This window comes from Rhincodon typus, chromosome 27 (assembly GCF_021869965.1).
Source record: "Rhincodon typus isolate 14 chromosome 27, sRhiTyp1.1, whole genome shotgun sequence".
Classification (NCBI taxonomy): Eukaryota; Metazoa; Chordata; class Chondrichthyes; order Orectolobiformes; family Rhincodontidae; genus Rhincodon; species Rhincodon typus.
This window is the reverse complement of record NC_063358.1, coordinates 26226427-26247629: the sequence shown is the minus strand read 5'-3', so window position 1 is coordinate 26247629 and position 21203 is coordinate 26226427. Positions and strand designations below refer to the sequence as shown.

At 39.5% G+C, this 21203-nt stretch overlaps 1 protein-coding gene across 1 annotated transcript in view; it reads right to left on the bottom strand.

Annotated features, from left to right (window-relative positions):
- The window catches only part of akirin1 (akirin 1), a 37987-nt gene that overhangs the window by 12401 nt on the left and 4383 nt on the right, over nt 1-21203 (bottom strand). Inside the window, exons 2-3 of the mRNA XM_020529337.2 lie at nt 6234-6377; nt 238-369 (exon numbers count right to left, since the gene is read on the bottom strand). Of these exons, the coding sequence (XP_020384926.1) occupies nt 238-369; nt 6234-6377 (276 nt within the window). The remainder of the gene's footprint in view (nt 1-237; nt 370-6233; nt 6378-21203) is intronic.

The window sequence follows — 21203 nt, the reverse complement described above, 5'->3', positions numbered from 1 at the left end:
TGTTGTTAAAATGAACCTTGCAACTTAGATTACAAGCCCCATTAACCTTATCACTTTAAAGCAAAAACATTAAATGGGGGCCATCTTAAATGAGGACTTACTGTACTATTAAAGATGGTTGCTGAAGTTCACAATCTGAACCTTTATTCACTGATATGTTTTCTATTACTTTCACACTACAGTGCTCAATGCTTCCCAGTTCTCCACTGAATTGACCAATTTTTCAAGTTCTCCTACCTGCAAGTTTTGTGTTTAGAACTTGTTCGTATTCCTCCCGGATCTTGCTTTCATGATCTTTAAGCAGGCGCTCACAAATTATTCCAACCTGTCGTAATGTGAACAAAGGTTGGTCTTTCTTAGATAACGTCCCTATATTAAAACAAAAAGAATTTCAGTTCCAGAGACAAATGCAGTTCCAACAGAAAAAAGTTTCAATCACTGGCCTACAAATCTGATGTGATTACAGTAGACATTCAATGTTGAATGGTTTTGTTAAAATAGATCTTAGATTCACCAGCCAAACTATGGCTGCCAGAAGTGATCAGAGTTTAAAATAACTGCACAATCCTTAACCTTTGGGTAATTATGTCAGAATCACCTAAAATAAGCAAGTTTCCAGATAACTACATAGGCTTTTTTGTAAATATACCACTTACTTCAAAGACATTGTTAAACTGTAGAGGAGAATAAAGGGAAATATTGAAAAAAAAAGCATAATAAGGATGGAATTGGAATTGCTTCTTCCTTTCTTTTTCAAAGCTTGGAGATTCCAGGTTTTTTTTTGGTTAGTAGTTTCATGGTCTTTATTCCTGTTAATCAAATCAGTTTTGTGTGTTTAAAAAAAAATTGAAATCGCTCAATATTGCAAAGTTGGCAAATTTAATCCAACATTACAGAAGCAATAGAAATGACAAAGTCAAAGTTGCTACTGGAACATGCAGTTCACAGCCCATTCTCGTGCCACCTTCTGCACAATGGACCAAAATTCTCTTTGGTCCCTTCCTCTCATTAGCAGGGCCCACGGCATTCAACTAATTTCACGTTTGTCAGCATTTACAAAGAACGCGCACTCAAAAGGAGCTTGGTGATTCAAAGTCAAAGGTAGGTACCAACTGTCAACTCAAGACAGATCTTCTTTTTTGTGATCTCAGGCTTCAACCTGGCACAATTACTCCTAAGATCATTCATACTATTTCATGAACACTGCTTCAGTAAAAGGGATTTTGTCACTTACCATCATAGAAATGTAACTTTCCTTCGTTAAGGCGTGCATGCATTTTTGTGGACACAGGACAGACTTCAAAGTCAATTACAGACATGAAACCAGTTCAAATACAATAGTTTTTGATAATGCTGAAGTTATAAAACAAGTGGACATTGCTGAATACTTCACTAACAACTGCACAAAAAAAAAAGACACCAACCAATTTTACTTTGTAAGATCTGCCTTGAGAGCTGGAGTTATCTTGCCATTTTCTAAAATTAAACTCTTTTGCCATATGTTATTTTTTGCACTATAAATTCATCTCTATAGGGAAGCTGTTGTATCGGACAGTAAACATCGCCTTAGGAGACCCAGAGGAGCTAACAGCTTTTTCAAGCTAAGGTAAGACATGGCTTCAATTCTTTTTAAATGAAACTTTTCAGATAAAAAGTCTCTCATTAGCGCTGATTCCACAGAGACCCAGAAGTGGAAAGGTATGTTTTAAAAATTCAAGAACTCACCTGAAAAAAAAAATCAAATATTGTAGTCTCAAACTGTACATCAGTGACATGGTCTGTTTTCAATATTGGTTATAACATTAAATATTTCATATAGACCACATAAACAGTTCTTTCCTCTTGAACCAAATTGTGTTTTGATTTTGTTACTATTCCTACAGAACGTTCAGTGTGTCAGGTGTCTCATTTCACCTACTCAACAAGTTGAAAATGGCTCATTTTACACTCCCTACTGTTGCACCGCTTATTCACATATCTCTTCTACAGCCAACAATGTATTCTGGATCTGATATGGGTAAAGGATCTATATGAACGTGTCTTGAGACAGACCTCGTCTCTTACTTTCACCAATGATTCTTTTTGCATTGCCATTTGCAGTCAAATCTTGCTTTCTTGTTGTAGAAGCGTCTTCCCTTTCCACAATTATTTACAGAATTGAGAGTTTCACAATAAGGAAAAAAGCCCTTTGGCCCATCATGTCCGCCAGTCAAAATATGCCTGACTGCACTGATGACATGGTGGTCTGCAGAGTTTCTCCAGACTCCAAAAATCAAAAATTTTTCAGTGCCTTTTATGTATAAAAGGGAAGCATTGTAAAATGTGATCAAATTGAAAAAATAAACTCATTTCCTGCAGTGTTTTCATTTCTAAAAATAAAAGCAAAGCACATTTGCAGGCAAAAATCACATTTGTTTTGCCCAATTACCTTAAAATTATCACAGGGCCCTGTTCTGAAGAAGGGTCACCGGAACCAAAACATTAATTCTGCTTTCTCTCCACAGATGCTGCCAGGCTTGCTGAGTTTTTCCAGCAACATCTGCTTTTGTTTGATTTCCAACCACCACAGTTCTTTGGTTCATTTGTCTTGTTATTACATCTTCAGTAATAGATGCCAGCATCTTCCCTTGGACAAATGTTAGGCTAACTGGCCTGTAGTTTACTGTTTCACTCCTTTTTTAAATAAGGGAACTGCATTAGTTATTTTCTAATCTAAAAGGAATCTTCCCCAAATCTAATGAGTCTTGGGGAAGTTAGACCAACGCATCAAGTATCTCATGAGTTAATTTTTTCAAGATCCTAGGATCAAATCCATCAGTGCCCAGGGACTTGCCAACTCACAGGAGAAGGAGAGAAAGATAATGCGCTGAGGGCACATTAATGGCACCTGAAAAAGACTTTTATGTCACCGAGTTTCTGTATAAAAACATTCCACATGTTAACTTTCAGACATTTTGACAGTCTCTGCAAAGATGCTAAATGCTTCTTCACATAACCTAACAACATTTCATGCTGCAGACGAGGCTCCATGAGGAAGATCAGTACTGAAACCCTACTCCACACAATATGGAAGCAGTGGAAATAACAATGCATTCATGTGGTCATGTATGTTAGCAACACCTTTGCCAATCCTTGTTCAAAATCACTAATATTTCGTTGCCTCTATATGCAAAGGTGCAGCTGTCAAAGAGTCGCCCAGCCAAGATTGTATGTTGCACCTCCCTAGCACAAAGAGGCTCATCGCTGTAGGATGGCCAAAGAATAGACAGCCTGCGTGCTTTGCACTGCACGATCCAAATCGGTTTGCTGCAGCCCCCATTCCTTAAGTCACCCCCTTCTTCATAGTCCATCCTGTCAACCCCAGAGGGTTCACACTTTCAACTCCAACTCACCATTCAACCTATTGACATGGATACAGAATTGGCTGAGTGGCAGGAAGCGGAGGGTGACGGCTAGGCGTGTGTGTGTGACTGGAAGTCTCTATCCAGAGAGGTTCTGCAAAGATCAGTGTTGGGGTCCTTGCTGTTTGTGGCATATCTAAATGGTTTGAGGTGGAATATGATGGTTGGTCAGAAAGTTCGTGGATAAGAAAACTGGTGGGGTGGTAAATAGTGAGGATTGCCTTAGATTACAGGAGGGTAACAGACAGGCTGATCAGTGACCAATGGAATTTAAAACAAGTAACTTGTGAAGTGATGCACTTGGGCAGGACAAACTAGGCAAGCGAATATAATGACTAACAGTAGGACCCCTGGCAAACAGTAAGGATCAGGGGTCAGGACAGGTAGGTAAAGTGATTAAGGTGGCATCTGGGATACTTGCCTTTAATCAGCTGAGGCAGAGAGAGTTGAAGAGCAGGGAGATTATGTTGGTACTGTATAAAACACTGGTTAGGCCACAACTAGAATATTGTGCAGTTCTGGAATTCACATTATAGGAGGGATGCAACCACCCTAGACACTGTGCAGAGGAGATTTACCAGGATGTTGTGTGATTAGAGAGTTTTAGTTATGGAGAGAGATAGGACAGACTGAGGTTGTTTTCTTCGGAGTAGAGAATGAAGGGATACATGATTGAGATGTATAAATTATGAGGAATAAAGACAGGAAGAAACTTTTCACCTAGGGGATCAAATGAACAGGGGACATAGATTTAAAAAGGTAAGAGACCTGATGTGAGAAAAACCAGTTTAGCCAGAGGGTGGTGGGAAATCTGGAATGCACTGCCTAGAAGGGTGCTAGAAATAGAAGCCCTCGTAACATTTAAGTAGAGCTTAGATGTACACTTGCGATGCCACAGCATTCAAAGCTAAGGGCTAAGAAAAATGAGAACAGTTAGGTTGTTTATGACCAGCACAGTCTTGAAGGGCAAAAGGGCCTCCTTCTAAGCTGTAGTCCTCTTGGAGATATCCTCAGGGTTGATTGGGAAAGGAGGCACATGAAGTGACTAATGTCTGGTGTGATCATTCATTGCCTCTAAGTCAAGGTACTCCTCATCGTCATAATTTACCATATCCTGCCTGGCTAAATTTGCTGCCCCCTTTCATAACTTGTCCAGAGTCTGCAGTCCCCAGCCTCAATGATTAGAGGAGGGTCAATCCACATCAATAGCTGCACTTGCGCAGCTTCAATCCCAACCACACTTGCTGCTACACAGCAAACAGACTGACCCACTGTGACCCACTCCTTGGATTAGAGGCATAGATCACATCCCCAACCCAACCAAGAACATCTCAACTAGATGCCTAACCATGACCAATTCCCTGTGAGTGGTATGGGAGGCTACCCTCAACCTACCATGCCAGATGGGTTCTTTCATAGATTTCAGCGAGGACTACAGCCCTAAAACTTAGAGTCATGGCTGCCCGCTTGCTGCACATGGTGCAGGAAAGAGACTGATGTAGTAAACTGCAAGACGTGTGCTTCCTAAACTGATGACTGCTTAGCAAAAAAAAAAAAAAACAACAACAACAACGTGCTTGTTTTTGTAATTGTACTAATTGGCACAACAGGGCAGAATGCTGTGAACATGCAGCTAAGTGCCAAATGAGCCAAGAGAGCAAGCAATTCAATCCGAGTGCCTGTCCCTGTGCGCAAATCTTTGAATGCTACTGCTGGTGTACCCTGCAATGCAGGTATAGGCTGCTAGAATATCCTACCAGCAAATAGCAGAAGTCCAAGAATAGTAGTGACAGATTAGCAGATGCCCGATGCCCAATGCCAATGTCCAAAGAGAAGGTGTGCACATGCCTGATGTCCACTGTTGTTTGGTTGTAAGCAACATGAAGATCATTTGCAGCGAGCAGCAAGCAGCAAGCTGAATCCACTAAGTACACACTAGTTTCCTTGTTGAATTTTCCCCAACATCTAGCTTGTTTGGTGAGGTAGGTTAAGACAGGAGGCTGAATACTAATGAGGCGAATTGCGGCTGTGATAGCACTCCCCAGCAAGAATCTTACTACGCTACTTGGCAAAATACAAGAATGAGACAGATGATCATGGAGATGAGTCTTGCAGACTTTTCATTCTTTTTACCATGCATCTCACCTAACTCAATGACAGATTCTGCCCAGTGGGTCAGATGGCTTCCTTTTGTACTGTCAATGTCTACAGAAGAATCAAATATATCAAAGGAAACAGGTCAAGTACTCTTCCACATTTGACCCATTATCCTCAACTTCCAAAATTGGCAAAGGAGAAATCCAAAAACTAAGAGACAGTGGAGGTGGTGAATAGTATTGTCATCTTTCCTCTGGAACTTTAGTTGCAGTACTGCAATTTAGAACCCTTGTTCCTCTCAACCACCTTGTCGAGAGTAAATGCTCAACCTATCGCGCACACTTACAAGGAAGAACTTAGTTGAACTTACGGGCAGTGGCTCAGTGGTTAGCACTGCTGCCTCTCAGTGCCAGGGCCTTGGGTTTGATCCCACCCTCAGGCAACTGTCTGTATGGAGTCTGCACATTCTTCCCATGTCTGTGTGGGTTTCCTCTGGATGCTTTGATTTCCTCCCACAGTCCAAAGATATGCAGACCAGGTGGATTAACCATGATAAATGCAGGGTTACAGGGATAGGCTGGGGTTGGGGGTCCTGCCTGGGATGCTCTTTTGAGGGTCTGCGTGGGTTCAATGGGCCAAGTGGTCTGCTTCCCTACTGTAGGGGGTTCACAATTAAGACTATCAAAAAAGTATTAATGCGAATTTCTGAAACATACTTTGGATATCTTTGCTTACCTGGTGAGCTTGGTGCATTTAGTAACAAAGTATTAGATGATCCTTCAACAGAACTGTTTGCCTCACTTGGATTAAAACTTCCTTCTAACTGTCTCCTCCACTGGAAGCGGCTATATTCTTGCTTGATGTTCTGAAATATCTGCTCTACAATTTTCATTTAAAAAAAAAGGTAGACGGTATTACCAAATGAGAAAAACCAAAAGCCATAACAAAGTCAAATTTCACAAAGTAATGCTACAAATTATTTTAAATAAAGTTCTGCATGGAAATGAATGAATGTTATGCAAGTTCACTGAAACTTGCAAAATTAGAAAACACAAGGAACTTGCATCACGTGGCTCTAATTTTCAAAATGGTCATTATAGCCTATAAACCAGATGAGAAAATTAGTTGTATCTCTTGCAGCATGTCTTCTTTTAGCATCCTCATTTAAAAGAAGGCCTAATATTCAAGCACTGCCAGTGGAAATGAGATTACAAACTTCAATTTCGTGTTTAGATTTCTTAGTCCATTGTATTACCAGGATCCTCAACATGGAAAGCATTGAGAGTATCATGATCCTATAAGTCTGCTGCGCTGGCCATCTGCATATTTGAGGTGGCTGCTATTGGACCTCGGAGATCCCAGTGACATAGGAATGGTTAATACCTACTGATCCCTGCCCTGACTTAGTCCTTCTATTTGCTATGGTTGTTAATGTTTCAAAATTATGGTCAGTGTGATAGTGGATTTTGTTGCCAGTTTGGGACACACAGCTGGATTAAGAGGTTTGTAATTTCCAAATTTAGTTGAAGTGATGATTCCGGCACAGCTGATCACATGACCTCACCCCATGACCCATTTCCCCTAAAACAAAAATCATCCTGTCCCCAATATTGGTAGGAGTGACAAACTGAAACAGTTAAGAAAGGTAGAGACAGGTACATTGATTCCTCAATGAGAATTTGAGTTGTTACAGGGACCCCAGCCGATTTTTGTAATTACATCATAGGTGCATAATTTTATTAATCTCCTGGATTCCTCGCTCATTTGCCAACCATGACAGAATCAGTGGGAGCAACCATTGCAGAGTACACGTTAAGCCTTCTTTATTGCCCAGAGGCAGTTAAGAGTCAACTATATTGGTGTGGATCTGGAGTCACATGCAGGCCAGACCAGGTTAGGATGGCGGTTTCCTTCCCCAAGAGGACATGAGTGAACCAGATGGGTTTTCCAACAATCGACAATGGATTCATCGTCATTAGACTCTTAATCCCAGAAAATTTTTTAAAACTGAATTCAAATTCTACCATCTGTCAAGATCGCATTTGAATCTGGGTTCCTGGATTAATAGTCTAGCGATAATACCCAAGGCCATTGCTTTCTCTGAAGGACTACCATGTTAGGAAAGTGAAACAAACTTCAAAACAGACTTAGCAACTCAAAAATTGCAAATCTCGGATGCACTATCAATAGAAGGCTGTTTGTAGTTCATAATTTGCAAATAGCTATCCATTTGAATATCATTACTTGAAACTGCTAATAAGTGTGTTGGTTTTTTGGGGGCATCCATTTGTATAGATTTTCCTGTATTGATGTTAATAAACAGGTTTCACCATTCCCAGTTTACCAGACCTTCAAAAATACTTCTTGATAAATATCCATAGTGGATAACTGTCCTAAAAGGATCTGGCATTCTGCACAACAGGAAATGAATGGGAATTTAGAGATGCACATCCTTATGAAGCTAAAATGGGAAAAAAGCTTCCTTTTGGATGGATGTCAGTAAAGAGGAGATCCTGGGGCTCAAGGCCCTCTGAAAGTGAAAATACAAACAATAAGTTTGAAGGGACAAATGTCTTGGGCATCTTTATCCAAAAAAAATTAAACTCTAATGCATTATAGACCATCACAAACTATACAAATACACAAGTTTAAGATGCATAGTGACTTTTAAACATTACAAATTATTAAAAACATGTACCTCCATACCCAGATAAAAAAATTTAAAATTATACACAACTGTAAGGGAAATCTGACAATTAAGAGTTCACAGTGTGGCACTGTTGTACAAAAATGCATAATTTAAACTTCACTGTGTGGTCGTGGCAGTGGTCCTCAATTCAGTTGATGACTTTATATCCATTTCATTTTACAGATTCCCTTTTTCTCCTAAAATTTTAAAGCCATCAGCAATCCGCAACACGTTTTCACCCACTTTAAGACCATGTATTATCCCACATTGAATATCATGAGGGTATTCGTTCAACACAACCATTATGCAGCAACTCATTTAAAATAGAATCCCATGTCAACGGTCTCAACAAAAGTGAACACTTCAACAACCCAAGTACTTTTAAACAAACCTTTTTAAAAAATGTCTTCCAAGTTCAATAGGGAAATAATTCCAATGCCCATCCACCAGAAAAACAAACAGAACCAAAAGCAATAGAATATTCATCAGGAACATTAGAGTCTGAAGCATTTTAATGGTGAACCACCAGACATTTAACTATGGACAAATGTGTACTGAAGTTCGCATCTAATTTTGAAGATACTGCAACGGTTTTAATAGTGTACTACTGAGTGACAACTATAAAAGGAAACATCTGGAAAGTGCTATTCTAACATCCAGAAGACAAAGAAAACGTAGAAGATATTAGCACACCAGCGCAAGGAACTTAAGAAAAACAGAAAACGTAAGAAAATTTGACTTAGTACAAGAACACAGCTTGAAAAAAAAAACTTAACTTCAAAACACATTAATTTAATCTCATTGAAGCAGATATTAAATCAGTTCTAAAATAAAGATATGTGGATGCTGAAGGTCTGAAATAAATTGCTACAAAAACTCAGCAGGTCTGGCAGCATTGTGTAAGAAAGTGAAGTTAACATTAAGTCCAGCAATCCTTCTTCAGAACTGCCCAGTAGACTCAAAATCTGAACTTCGTACATTACGAATTAAAACATCAAAAGATTCAAGAACCCTCTCTGAAAAAGTTCCAAAATGTTGGAGTAGAGCTCCCATGCCTTAGTTGGTCAGCTTCAGCCACTTCTTTTTCTTTTCCATTTTTCAAAAGTTTACTTTGTCCTGAGCTTGGACAGCAATTGGTAATAGCAAGAGCCCAGTGTATGGATCTTGGGGGGAGCCCCTACCATAGACCATTTTCCAGATCAAACAAGACCTGGAATCAGCGGCTGCTACAGAGGGGACGTCTGCAAGGTCGGCCAGCTGCAAAAGATGGTGCCAAGGATTGGTGACTTTGTTGTTAGTTAGGTCCAGTGCTGGTGGCGAGGCAGTGGCTGAAGGACAATCACAGCAATATCAATGGACTGGGCCCAGTGGCGAGAGATGCGACTCCAACATTGGGTGCTCTGGCACAGGCAGCGACAAGTTGGTAGCCGAGGTGTATCGGACCAGTGGCAAAGATGGCACCCGAGGATCAGTGACTTCGATCTTAGTTGGGTCTGGAGTAGATGGTAGTGAAGCAGTAATGGAGGAATGGCAGCACAGACATCATTTACGGTGATGAGCTGGTTCATGGCTGATGGACTCTCTTTAACCCCTCCTGCCAATTCTTAAATTATTCAAAATGGTGTCATTTCATAGCAAGAAATGAAAGCTTACTACTGTATTTTATTGTATTGTTACTGCAAAATGCATGTAACAAAATCAAAATCAAATAAAACCTACAAAAATCTAGAAAGTCTGTGTACAGTAATACTAGCATACAGACTGGCTCAATTTCCACATCACTAAGTTGCCGATTCCTGCCACATGGTCACTCAGTCACGAATAGTGAATTTGCAATGAGTTGAATCTCAGGGGATCTGCCTGTAAGTTTGGTGTTAAGTGGTGCTTACAGATAGGGACTATGTAATCCAATTTGCCTGCAACATGCTCTATCGAAGAGAGAAACCATACCTGCGTAAGGTTAGGCCATTTATAAACAAAAAGTTATTGAAAGATGTTGTAAGTATAGAAAAATTCAGCATATTGGGCATAAAAACAAAAAGATTGCTGTGTCTTCAGGCAAGTACAATACACAGGTCTGTCATGTTGTCAAATATGTTTGCGTCGTAGTGCGAAATCCTCAGTGACCTTCATGACTTCAGCAAGGAAACAGGCAGGCTAGCATTCATTCATTGGACTCCTTGGTCGAGGACATACTGCATCTGCCATTGCCATTGCAGAATTTATAGTATTGTTCATCTTGATGGAAGTTTCCATGGTTGCCTCTGCTGGAAATTTCCTCGCTGGCCTACCACAGATGAACAATACATGTGCCTAGTTACCAGGTTGGTTGGCCTCATTCTTGGCATCTTGCAGTCAAAAACCATTTGAATCCAGCATGGCATTCAGCCTTTTCCACATTATTATGTGGCCTGTAGAGTCGTATTATATTTCTGCTTCCTTAGAAGAAAAATTGATGTCCTCAATAACCAGAGATCAGCTACAGTCAGTAGTCATTTTCACACACTCACTGGCTGGAGCTTTGTGGTGGGTGTTTGGCAGCAGGAATATCAACTTGACACTCGAGGTAGCAATGCCAAGATAACAGTAACAGTCATTTGTAAGATGATAAAAATTACTCTTTCTTCCCTTGACGTGCTTTGTTGACATTCCTGATCCACACTTCAACAAAAAACAAACATGTTGGAGATCATTCAGGTGGTTTTATTAGTCTCAAAAACTGTGGGTAGCATCTGAATTAGCAAAGCAACTTAGCTTAGACTTTCCAATCACAAGCAACAGCAGCTTTTCAGACCACAGAAAAAAGATTTTCACCATTATGTTTCACCTTCTGTAAAAAAAAAGTGATGCAACACATTAAAAAAAGGCAAGGCATACAGCTCTTCAGGATGTGGGCAGAACCATTTACAGCAAATCATCTGCCATTACTGCTGCATACTCACCACTTACTGCACAAAAATATACTATGCTGTGCCTGGTCTTGAAGCAGTCCAGCCATCTATCACTGCAGGTGAATTCCTTGTGGCCCAGCTACTTGGCAAGGGCAACTCCTCTTTCCTGCAGGATTGCACTGGAGACAAATGTTCTTTGCTTTAGTTGCACTGAATCACATCAAGTATTTTTTTCAGCAGTTGTTCTCATCCTGCTCTCATGGAGGTAATGCCTGCTTGTCAAATTGTTCCAAAAACTTTCACTTTGTGCTTCAGAATGATTGACAAACTGTCTCATATCTCACCATGTTTTGTGAAAACCACTTTTCACTACGTCATGGTTTCTACTTGCGTGTCCAGTTAGCTTTCTCTCCAATCAACAATTTATTCATAAAAACCAAAATAAACTGCAGATGCTGGAAATCAGAAACAAGAATTGCTCAAAGTTCAACAGGTCCGGCAGCATCCATGGAGAGAAATCAGAGTTAACGTTTCTCGCTCAGTGACCCTTCGAGGGGCAGAATGACCTACTTCTGTTCCTGTGTTTCTAAATAAGCTGATTTGTGGACTCTGATGAAGAGTCACCTAGACTCGAAATATTAGCTTGCTTTCTCTCCACGGATGCTGCCTGACACGCTGATTTCCAGCAATTTTTTTTTTTTAAAAAAGTACAGATTCCACCATCTGCAGTAATTTGCTCCCATCAGGTGATGCCTTAACCATTACAGAGGTTGTGTAAGGTAAAGAGAGATATCAAGGAGATAAAATTCGAAGTTAATCTGGGCTAATTTACCAGCATCACTTAACCTAATGGGGAAAGCTGGAATGATGGCACATAGAAACAATCAGAATACCAGCTTACCAAAAGCCAAAAATACTCACCCAAAAGAATAATGTTACGCACATGTAAAAACTAGCTTCTAATGGCTAAAGGCATGTGTAGCAATAATTACAACTTAGTATATCATCCAATGAAGAAATGTGCAATGATTGACCTGCACAACAAATCAGTGTGACTTATATTTCAATTCCATCTACAGGCACCAACAGAACACCAGGAAAGACCAGATAAACATATTTAAACATCAGAGTTGTTAACAGGTTTACACAGTAACAACAGCAGGTACTAAGTTTCATTACAAAACCCAAACCAACGCAGCTAGCAAGAGATTTGGCACAGTTTAACAAAATCATATGGTTTAACTATACTGGGTAAAGTCATATACAGGATCAATTGAAGTAATAGAACGAGAATTTGGTAACAGATTAGCAAATGACCATCTTGCAAATATTGTGCATAATACACTAACTCATTATTAGGTTTGAAAGTGAGAAGAAAGGTCACAAAGAGGTAATAAATTTAAGTAAGACAATCTTTGAAGGAAGGTGAACTTAACATTCCAGAGCCTTATCATTTCTAATCACCTGGACATTGTATTTTTCTCCAGTACCAATTGTGCCTTTGGAGTAGAAAATTGCAATGGTGACAATAGTGATGATACTATGGCTTTGGAGAGGTGTATTTTGTCCTGGTGTGTTTTATTTAGAAAGTGAGGAAAGGTTGAGACAGAGGTCCCAAGCAATCTGCTCTAAAGCCCTTAAAACATACAGCCTTGGGTTTTTTTTTAAATGTTGGAATAATATAAGTAGCTTGAATGGGTGGGGTCAAGGTCCCAGAGGATTTTCAGTTTTAGCTTTCAGAAGCAGTTGCTGCTAGGGTCTTGAAGCTGGAAGTGGAAGCAATTTTTCCTCTCTGTTGCAGCTAAAAGCTGGGGTTCTCTTCCTGCTGCTTGAACTGCATGTGAGACAAACTGTTTTTACTTTTCACTGGATTTTCCTTTGCCAAGTGTGTGTTTATGGGATGTTATTGTTTAGTAGTTAAATAATCTAGTATTCTGTTATGTTATTCCGATTTCTTCCTTTTGTCATCATTAACTATAAATGTATGAATAAAGTGCATTTTGCTTCAAAACAGGTAGCTTGACCAATCAAATTACATCTGGAACGCAATGCCTGGCACCCTTTAAAGTAACTTGGGGTCTAGGCTATCACTATATTTTGAGGGGGCTTGGTCAATATCAAATTGGGGCTCTTTTTGGGATCAAAAATCGAGCTTCACGTTGGGTTTGGGACTATTGGACTCAAAGGCAGTGAGATACACGTGTTGGTGTTCTCCTTTCAGGTGTTGAACTTGGTCGATGTAACCAGGTGTGTCTTGTGTAGTAATAGGTCTTTCAGTCAAAAAGACCTTCCTGGGGCTGAGAGAAATCACTGTGGGAGTTTTACAGAAAGTGAGCAAGGCAAAGCTTTTGGAATTGGCAAACATGCTGGAGTTGGGGTTGTTAGTGTCTGTGAGGAAAAAGCAAATAATTGTGGCAATTGCGCAGCATGTACAATTGCCAGGAATGCCATTGGAATCTTTGGAAATGGCTAAAATTCAATGAGTTAGAGGAAAAAGGAAAGAAAAGGGAACAGTTTGAATTAAAAACAGAAAAGAAAAAGGAAAGAATGGCCCTATGGAGAAAGGGAGAGCTTTTGAACTTCAGAGGTTGGAACTGAAAACTCAAAGTCAGCTTAAAATGGCAGAAGTAGAGGTGAAAGGTAGGAGTAGTGATGAGGGCGATGAAGAAGAGCAATTCCATTGTAGCCAAAGGCCTGGTGGGGATCTGTTTAAATATGTGCAAGCCTTGCCAAAGTTCAACAAGGCGGCTATAGAAGCCTTTTTTGTTTCATTTAACAAAAAGTGGCTAAACAAATGAAAAGGGTTGTGACCATGTGGGTATTGCTGATCCAAAGTTGGTAGAGCTAGTGAGGTATCTGGGTAGTATAATGACATGAAAAATGCCATCTTAAGTGCTTATGAGCTAGTACCAGAAGGCTACAATGTTTTAGAAATCTAAAGGAGGGAACCTGGTCAAATGTACATTCAGTTTGAAAGGATCAAATTAAGCACTTTTGATAGGTGGATAAGGGCATTGAAAATAGACCAAATATATGATGCTCTTAGAGAGACAATTATTTTGCAGTCGTTCAAAAATTCACTTCGAGGTAGCGAGACCTCATGTGGAACAGCTGAGTGTAAGACTGTAAGATTAGCAGCAGAAATGACAGATGATGCGTTGATTTATGATCCAAAGTTTGGCTTCTGACATCAATTTCAATCTGGAAATTGGGAAAGAGAAAATCCCCAGGTAGTAAAGGAGGTGGTGGTCAAATTGGCAGGAGTAGCAGGTAAAGAAATTAAAATTTTGAAATATGGGAGCAAGTCAATCTTTGGAGAGAGATGATGAGATATGTAATTCAGAAGTATTGCCAGAAAAAGCAGTATTTCTAGGATTCTATGATATATGTAGAATTCGTGGTGAACAAGAGCAGTGTTCCATTATATAAAAGGAGGTTGAAGAGTATAGTGAAAAAAAGTGGTGAAGTGATGGGAGGAGTAATAGAGAAATGTTCTGTTCCAGAAATAGTTTATCCTTGGTAATGATATACCTGGATCACAGGTAGGAGTGGTGCCTACTGTGGTTGAAACTGACAACTGTGTTGTTACAGAACGTTTATCTTGGGACTTTTCCTGACCACTTGGCAACAAGGTCACAAAGCCACAGGGTGAAGCAGGAGGAGAAATCAAGCAGTAAAGATAAGGAAGTTGAGGTTCAATTTATCAGAAACTATGTTTGCTAAAATGATTCAGAAAAAAAAAACAGGTGGAAGACGAAGTGGATATTTGCAGTTCAGAGAAATTAGCTGAATTACAACAAAAGAAAAACTAAAGCATTTGCATCAAAAAGCATACACAGAAGAATCTGAGTGTATCCCAGAATGTTAATATCTTAAAAATGAAGTCTTGTTGAGGAAAAGACCACCATACATAAGCAGATAAAAAAACGGGCAGAAGTATATCAAGGTCTTTCTGTAACCCACCGTTTATAGGGAATGTTGTGGATAGAATCACAGATTCCATACAGAGCCAGAGGCTTTCCAATTTCCGACAGGTGCAACAAGTCCAGCAAAATTCAACTACATCCTTGTACAATCTAAAAATGTTTTTGTATTTTGGCTTCAGTTTTCCTTACTCCCAAACGACCTGCTACTAGTAATTAATGACAGCATGGTGGCCCAGCGGTTAGCACTGCTGCCTCACAGAGCCAGGGACCCAGGTTCGATTCCAGCTTTGGGCAACTGTGTAGAGTATGCACATTCTCCCCATGTCTTCCGGTTTCCTCCCACAGTCCCAAGGTGTGCAGGTTAGGTGGACTGGCTTTGGGACATGGAGAGTTACAGGGATAGGGTAGAAGTGTGGGTCTGGGTCGGATCCTCTTCAGAAGGTCAGCGTGGATGTGACGGACAAACAGCCAGCTGCCACACTGTAGGGACTCGATGTTTCTGAGTGATGAAACAGGAAGCAGACACAAGATAAAATATTTGTAATTTTGCTTGTGGAGAAAGAGTGGTAGTGTTCTTCCCAGTAGAAGGTGAACCTTTAAAGGCAAGGTTTAGCGGGCATTATCAATCTAAAGGAAATTGACAGGTGAATTATTTGATAAAGTTGGACTTACTCAGAGCATACTGGTAGGTACTTTTATCAGAGAGATGGAAGGAAATTTCAGCTTTCATTACTGTATCAGTTTAGAGTTATGCCATCTAGTATGAAAATTGCACCAGCCACATTTCAAAGACTAACCAATAAAACCATTTTGAGATTACCCAATTGTGTGGTGTACATCGACAACCTGGTGAATTTTAGTCACAAATGGAAGTGACATTTGCAGCACTATCAGAATTATTTGATCGACTTTGGGAAGTGGGCTTGGTGATAAACACTGGCTAAGAGCGAGTTCGCAAAACGTTCCTGGGCTATGTCATCGGACAGGGAAAATGGCTCCACACGATGTTAAAACAAATGTTATTGGGCAGTTTCCCATTCCACTGACAAAGAGGGAAGTACAATGATTCCTGGGACTGAGTGTTTCGTTTTAAAAATCGGATGTTTGTACCAAATTTTAGCAGTATGGTTGCTCCACTGACTGACTTGAAGTGTAGAACATTTCAGTGGATGGAGGAATGTCAGAAGACATTTGAAAGCCCAAAAGCTGTGTTAACCACTGCTCCAGTGTTAGTTACCCCTCATTACACAAAGTCATTCAAGGTGACTATTGATGCGAGTGATGTGGGTGTTGGTGCTGTATTCTTGGAAGATGAGGAGGAGAAGACAGACAGGCCTATTGGGTATTTTTCCTGAAAATTTAATTGTCATCAACAGAAATATTCTACAATTAAGGAGACCTCAAGTTTGGTGCTGGCATTGCAACGTTTCATATTTCTTGTAATATGTCCAAGACAATTGTATATACTGATCATAACCCCTAAATATCTTTGGAAAACTTGAAGGATAAAAATTCCACACTCTTTAGATGGAGCTTACTATTGTAGCCATTCAATTTGAAAATTATGTACGTGGCAGGATGAGAGAACGAATTTGCCGACATGTTGCAAATTCACTGAAGGAAGACAGGCATTCAGTGGCAGGGAACACAGACGGAAATGGACTGTAATAGTGGATGTTTGCACCCTTAAAGTCATTGTAAGGTACATGTAATGTACCAATAGCATAAGATTAAAGGCTTTTAAAAATGAAGCCATCGTTCTGCATTGATGGTTTTTAAAGCAAGGGTGGGGGGAGGAGGGAAGAGGTGCTGCAACAGTGTGTTTATGCAATGTTACTATATTGGAACAATCACTGTTTAGTAGTTAAATAATCAATTATTCGGTTAAGTTTCCAATAGAGTTAAGTTATTCCAATTCCTTCTTTCTTTTGTTTGCATTTTAATTATAGTATATGAATAAAGCGTGTTTTGCTTCAAGACTGGTAGCTTGTCCAATCAAATTGCATCCGGAATGCAGCACCTGGCAGTTGCCTTTAAAATAAGAGAAGTTAGGGTTGAGGCTATCTTCTTAATAGATTTTGAGGTGGTTTGGTCTGATCCATTACACTATGATTTGAAAAGCGACAAAGTTAGGCAACTACAGGCCAACAAGTGTAACAAATTGTGCAAAAGGCACTGCAAGCACAGATACAATAATCAAGGATCTGGACATGTAGATAATCAAATAGCCACCATTAAGTTGTGAAGAGCAGATCATGTATTAGTAACTGAATAAGTAATAATGAGGAGATTGCTTATTGATGTGTGACAATATTTCACAAAATTAGACTCTAGAAGAAAACAATGCACACAAGACTGCAGGCAACCTTGTAAATTGGATCAGTAACTGTTGAGGAGTTAGTACGAAATATAGGGATAAAGGGTGCATTCTCCAATTGGCAGCATGTGTTATTTGACATTCATTTATTCATCTGGAAGTAGACAGGGGCATCCCACTTTTCAAGTTTTTTAGTCAAGTTTTTATTTTGATTGAAGGAACAGTGTTTTAACTGCACATTTTGAAATTCAAATAAATTAGAAACAATGTTATTGAAGAGCCATAGACAAAAAAATTTTACAGGTCAAAAGGACTAGGAGTTGAAGGAAATTAGTCTTAGTAAGAAGGTTGCACTGAGATATTTAAGGGGCTGAAAGGTGGCAAATCCACAGAACCAGACAGCCTACATCCCACAGCATTAAAAGGTGATGAATATGGAGAATTAGTGCCTTTGCATGCAATTTTGGAAGGTAATTAGTTTCTTGCAGGCTGAGAGCATGTAAATGTCATCCCAACATTTAAGAAAGGAGTAAGGGCATATAAAACAGAGAACCATAGACCCATCAGCCTTAAATCAGATTCTAGCATTTTCCCTACTATAATTGTAAGGACGTGACAAATGGACACTCGGCTAAAAAAGGTTGAGCATAGACATCGTGGATTTGCAAGTGGAAAATGATGCTTGACAAAGGGAAAGTTGTTCGAGGAGATTCTTAACAAAAATGACAAAAAGGAAAATCTATGGAAGTATTACATGTGAATTTTCAGAAGACTTTTGATAAGAAGTGCTCCCACCCACCCCACCCCATCCCCAAGAGGTTGTTAGCAAGCACATGGGACAAGAGGTAATGAAGGACTGGCTAACAGATAGAAAACGGTAGGGACAAATGGGTTATTCTCACATTGGCAGACAGTTTCTAGGCGGGTACTCCAAGGATCAGTGCTTGGGCCCTTACCGTTCACAATATATAATCAATGATTTGTACATCGGACCAAGTGTAATATTTTAAAACTTCATTATACAAAGTTAAGCAGGAGTGTGTATTGAGAGGAAGACAGAAAATGGTTTCATAAGGATTTGCTCAGACTCAGCAGTTAGGCATGAACATGGTGAGTGAAATACAATGTAGAAAAGTTAAGGCTACCCCACATTGGTAGAAGAACAGATCTTAAAATGGAGAGAGAGAGAGATTGCAAAGTGTAGGTGTTCAATGGGACTTGAATGCCCTTCTCAATAAGGCACTGAAGGCTAAGATGCAGCAATTATTACAAAAGTTAATGGAATGCTAACCTTCATCAAGAGAGGATTTGAGTACAAGAGTAGAAGAGGCTTGTTTCAATTATATATAGAGAGTTTAGTTAGACTGCACCTGGAGTAGAATTTTGGCCTCCTCATCTCAGTATGGATATTATCACCATAGAGGCAGTGCAATGAAAATCCACAAGACTTGCTCCTGGGATGGCAAAACTGTCCAATGAACAGAGATGGGGTAAACTGGGTCTACATTCTCCAAAGTGGAGGGGTGATCTCATTGAAACCTACAGAATATGTAAAGAGATAGACAGGGTAAATGGAAGCAAGACGTTGCCTTTGGTCAGTGAATGTTTGGAAACCCCAGAGAGTTCTGAAAGCTCAGTTTTTGAGCATATTTAAAGTGGAGATGGAGATATTTTGGATTACCAATGGGGTAAAGGGTTACAGGGATATGTGGGTAAGAAGGTATTGAAGTGCTCAAACAGCTATGATCATGTTCAATGAACCTGCAGGCTTGCCTGGCTGAATAGTCTACTCCTGGTCCTTTGTTTCTAAAGAAGTGGTCAAAACTACGGCAGATAGTTCCACACATGGGCTCTATCGTTTACTGTGACTAAAGAAATTCTGAAGCCAAGTGATTAGGAACAGAGGAACAAATGTATTCAGGTGTATTAGCAAACAAAAAAAACCAAAGCTAGAGCATGGCAACAACAAAAAAAAAAAAGAGGCAGCTAAAGGAATCGTGGTCCTCAATGAGAAAACTGGAATTCAAAGTATGGAAGAAGCTATCCTTCATTCTAACAGAGCCGCATCTGGAATTCAGTTTGGATTTGGTGCCCAAAACTGAAAAGACTATTAGTCTTGGAGGAGATTGTCTCTCACTGGAGATGGTCAATGCCTGGCATTTGTGTGGCACAAATCTAACTTACCACTTGTCAGTCCAAGCCTGGATAATATCCAGATCCTATTGGCATTTGAACATGGACTGCTTTAGCATTTCAGGAGTCACAAGTGATGCTGAACACTGGCAAACATCCCCACTTCTGACCTTATGATAGTCTTTGATGAAGCAGCTGAAGATGGTTGGACCTAAGACACCCATGAGGAACTCCTGGAGAGTGGGACTAGTTTAGTTTTGGAAACTTGGACCAAAGGGTCTATTTCCATGCTGTATGACTATGAATACTGTGTTAATACAACAAAAATGTACCAGGGTTGAAAGTGTTCTATGCAGAGGACAGGTTGCAATCAGTTGTATTATCTATTTTAGAATATCAAGAATTCACCCAAATCAAGATGATTAAAAAAGGTTTTGAAGCTGTAGATAAATTATATTTACAAATTCAAAAAAAAACATAGCAGTGCAATAACAACTACATCATTTATGAGCAACATTACAAAAATCTGGAATTTGCATTCCAAAAAGACAGTGGATGTTATGGTAATTTAAAATCTAGGACTTCACACCACTAAATTATTATTGAAGTCAGCAGGAACTAATGTAGACTGGAGATCCTGGTTACAACCTCATTGAATGGTGGAACAAGCTCAAGAAGTTGATTTGTCTATCCTTGTTCCAAAATTATTTGGATATATAATACTAAAGAACCAAGGGGCTGTAGCTGTGGCTGAGCAGTTAAAGCAATGCACTCAAAATCTGCAACGGTTCCTGAGGTGCAGTGGTAGTGTCCCTAACTCAGGAGCAGAAGCCCAGGTTCAAGTCATATCTGCTCCAGATGCGGGATAATATCTCTGAACAAGTTGATTAGAAAGTAATACATACTCAGAACAAAAACAGAAAAACCTGAAGGAGAGCACAATAAACTTCAATTTAATCAAAATGTTTCATTCTTAAAATTTTGAAATGGATGCTGGTTGCAATCTTTTGTTTTTTTTAAGAAAAGGCCTAGATATACATTTGCTCACTATACACAAACAATACATTTTTTTAAAAAAAGGAAATAGGAAAGTTCCACGTTTCTACCACAACGCAGCATATATCCACTAAACAAATACTTAGTTCACGGAGAGAGAATTGTGCAGCCCGAGTCTTGCACTATACTGATAATAAGGCGCAAACTTTCACTGAAGTGTTGCTTAGCAACGTGGCTTCACTGATCACAAAACAAACAAGGCAGGCAATTTTTGTCACAACTGAAAACATCCCCAGAAGTTAGATAAAAAATTTCACATGAACTGAAGTAACAACTTAGTACAAATACCTAGTAACAATGTTTAAGCAGGAAATTCACCAGCATCCTCCAAGCTGCAAGGAGTTTAAAGAAACTTCAAAAAGAGCACCACAATTATATCCTTTCCATAATGAAATTACTCGTACAAAAATGCTAATATCAGACAACAAAAAGAGAAGAAAACACTTTCAGATGTTCTAATAATTAGCACAAGGATTTTTTTTCCAAAACTACATTTTTATACACAGTATCTTTTTTATGCAAAAAAAAAATCTAGGATCTTTCTCTAGAAATAGTAGGAACAGCAGATGCTGGAGAATCTGAGATAACCAGGTGTAGAGCTGGATGAACACAGCACGCCAAGCAGCAGAGGAGCAGGAAGGCTGACGTTTCGGGCCTAGACCCTTCTTCAGAAAAATTTTCTGAAGAAGGGTC